The sequence below is a fragment of the Limulus polyphemus genome, unplaced genomic scaffold, assembly GCF_000517525.1.
Source record: "Limulus polyphemus unplaced genomic scaffold, Limulus_polyphemus-2.1.2 Scaffold579, whole genome shotgun sequence".
In the NCBI taxonomy this organism is placed as follows: Eukaryota; Metazoa; Arthropoda; class Merostomata; order Xiphosura; family Limulidae; genus Limulus; species Limulus polyphemus.
Genome location: NW_013666189.1, coordinates 220,075 through 222,754, shown reverse-complemented (window position 1 = coordinate 222,754; position 2,680 = coordinate 220,075). Strand labels below are relative to the sequence as shown.

Sequence of the window (2,680 nt, the reverse complement as noted above, 5' to 3'; positions counted from 1 at the left end):
AAACTGAAGCATCACGACTACTAGTTACTGATGTTTGTTGTTGGAAGGTAACTGCAGCATCACGACTATTAGTTACTGATGTTTGTTGTTGGAAGGTAACTGAAGCATCCAGACTATTAGTTACTGATGCTTCACGTTAACTGAACAGAGTATAATTAAAATAGTGACAAATAGAAGACACATAAGATACGTATTTCATCAATATTTTCAGGTGTTGGCATGTTATTTTTCACGAGATATCTAACGGTTTCTGACTATGAAGGCAAACTTCCCTTTCTATACGTATTAGCCTGTTTCTTTTTTTCTTGCTAAATACAAAGCTGCACAATTGGCTATAGGTGCTCTGCCTACCGCGGGTATTGAAATCTTTTTAGCAATAAAAGGCTGCAGGCTTATCGCTGAGCTACAGGGGCACCTATTAAAATCTTGCGATCTGAGCAGAATATCACTTTGTTAGTTACACACTGATATCTCTATGTATATAAGTAAATATGAGTTTAGGAGTTCAGTAAACTTAGGCTGTCATTATGTATGGCATGTAATAGTTACAACGTTTGATGATTGATCAACGGATAAAAAATATGTAAACATGTGTGTGCTGACTTTTAGAAACAATTAATATCTTGATGCTGTGGTGAAGAGAAATTCTTTCTAGCCTAACTTCTCTATCAAAATTAGAATATATATGACTAATTTTTAAAAGAGGAAAAGTAAGATAGAACGTTGAATGGAATAGCTTTGGAACAGGATTTGTTGATGTTATTATGTTTTATAATTAGGATATGATAACAAATGTATCACCTCGTATTGTTCGAGGCACTACCTCTGGGAATAACTACGGGCCAGGTCAAGGGTCGTTTCTCAACATAGAACTAATCAGTGAAAAGACTGCGGCGTATTGGTGTCAGAGCATCAAGGAACTGAAAGCTGATTTTCCGGATTGCGTACGTCTTTTGTATTGCTTTATAGAGTATATTTAGTAAACGTTTAATTAGAGTGCAAATAACATATTTTCTGTATGTTGCAAATGTTCAAAATTTTATGATTACGATAACTTAAAAATATTATTTTCTAGCTAAAATTATTAGTTTGACTCAATCACTTTGTTTCGTTAATTACACTTAAAATTGTTGATTCCGATTTATATCGGGCTGTTTTAGAAATGGGTTTTTGTATAGAAATTTGAAAAACATTTTATTATTATTATTAAAAATCGCTTCTAAAGGCTTTGTGTAATGTTCTACCATTGTTTTTTTCTCAGTGACACACCTTATTTCTTGGTTTGTAGATCGTGATAGCTAGCATCATGTGCACCTTCAACAAGGAGGACTGGACAGAATTAGCAAAAATGGCTGAGGTAAGGATAACTTTGAAAACTATGTTCTATAAAAGTTGTAAGAATGCTGCAGAAAAAGCCATTCTGCAATTACGTCATAACACCGAGTAAGAATTGACTCCATACCTGAAGGTTACAACATACTATCAGGTGTGGAGTTACACTATACTATCGGGTATGAAGTTACACCATACTATCGAGTGTGGAGTTACATTATACTATCAGGTGTGGAGTTACACCATACTATCGGGTGTGGAGTTACACCATACTATCGGGTGTGGAGTTACACCATACTATTGGGTATGAAGTTACACCATACTATCGGGTGTGGAGTTACACCATCTATTGGGTATGAAGTTACACAATACTATCGGGTGTGGAGTACACCATACTATCGGGTGTGGGGTTAAACGTGGTCGAAGGTAAAAAATCTCATGTTTCTGTTAACTAGTCGACAAATACTGATGATAGAAGTTCTAGGGTGATAAGGATAACAATTAAAACATATTTCTTAATTAGTATAAAAATAAAATATACAGTTGATGAAAGAATAATTATAATTAGATGCAACATTATTCAGACAGTGAAGTAAAGTTTGTGCCCAGTTAAAAAGATATTCTGATAATATAAAATAGTTAGTTCATAAATATATGTTTTTGGTTTATAAAAGTATGTTTAATAAAGAAAAGACGATTCATGAAGGGTTAGAAACTTTAGTAAATGCAGAAGGATTTGTGTCAGATAAATTAAAGGAGGAATATTTTTAATAAAACACAATATTCAATAAACGAAGTTAATATTCTACATAGGAAAGTTGTTGATCAATTAAAACATTTGATAACAAAGTATGGTTTGTGACTGATTATAACAATAACTACTTATGAAAGAGAAGTTTCTGATCGGACAGAACGGTATTCAGTGACTGATTATAACAGTAACTACTTATGAAGGAGAAGTTTCTGATCGGTCAGAACGGTATTCAGTGACTGATTATAACGATAACTACTTATGAAGGAGAAGTTTCTGATCGGACAGAACGGTATTCAGTGACTGATTATAACGGTAACTACTTATGAAGAAGTTTCAGATCGAACGGAACGGTATTTAGTGACTGATTATAACAATAATACTTATGAAGGAGAAGTTTCTGATCGGACAGAACGGTATTCAGTGACTGATTATAACGGTAACTACTTATGAAGGAGAAGTTTCTGATCGGTCAGAACGGTATTCAGTGACTGATTATAACGATAACTACTTATGAAGGAGAAGTTTCTGATCGGACAGAACGGTATTCAGTGACTGATTATAACAGTAACTACTTATGAAGGAGAAGTTTCTGAT

General features: G+C 33.8%; 1 protein-coding gene across 1 annotated transcript in view; it reads left to right on the top strand.

The window, feature by feature from the left end:
- The window catches only part of LOC106459229 (dihydropyrimidine dehydrogenase [NADP(+)]-like), a 66,917-nt gene that overhangs the window by 25,520 nt on the left and 38,717 nt on the right, over nucleotides 1–2,680 (top strand). Inside the window, exons 14-15 of the mRNA XM_013918832.2 lie at nucleotides 780–944; nucleotides 1,289–1,357. Of these exons, the coding sequence (XP_013774286.1) occupies nucleotides 780–944; nucleotides 1,289–1,357 (234 nt within the window). The remainder of the gene's footprint in view (nucleotides 1–779; nucleotides 945–1,288; nucleotides 1,358–2,680) is intronic.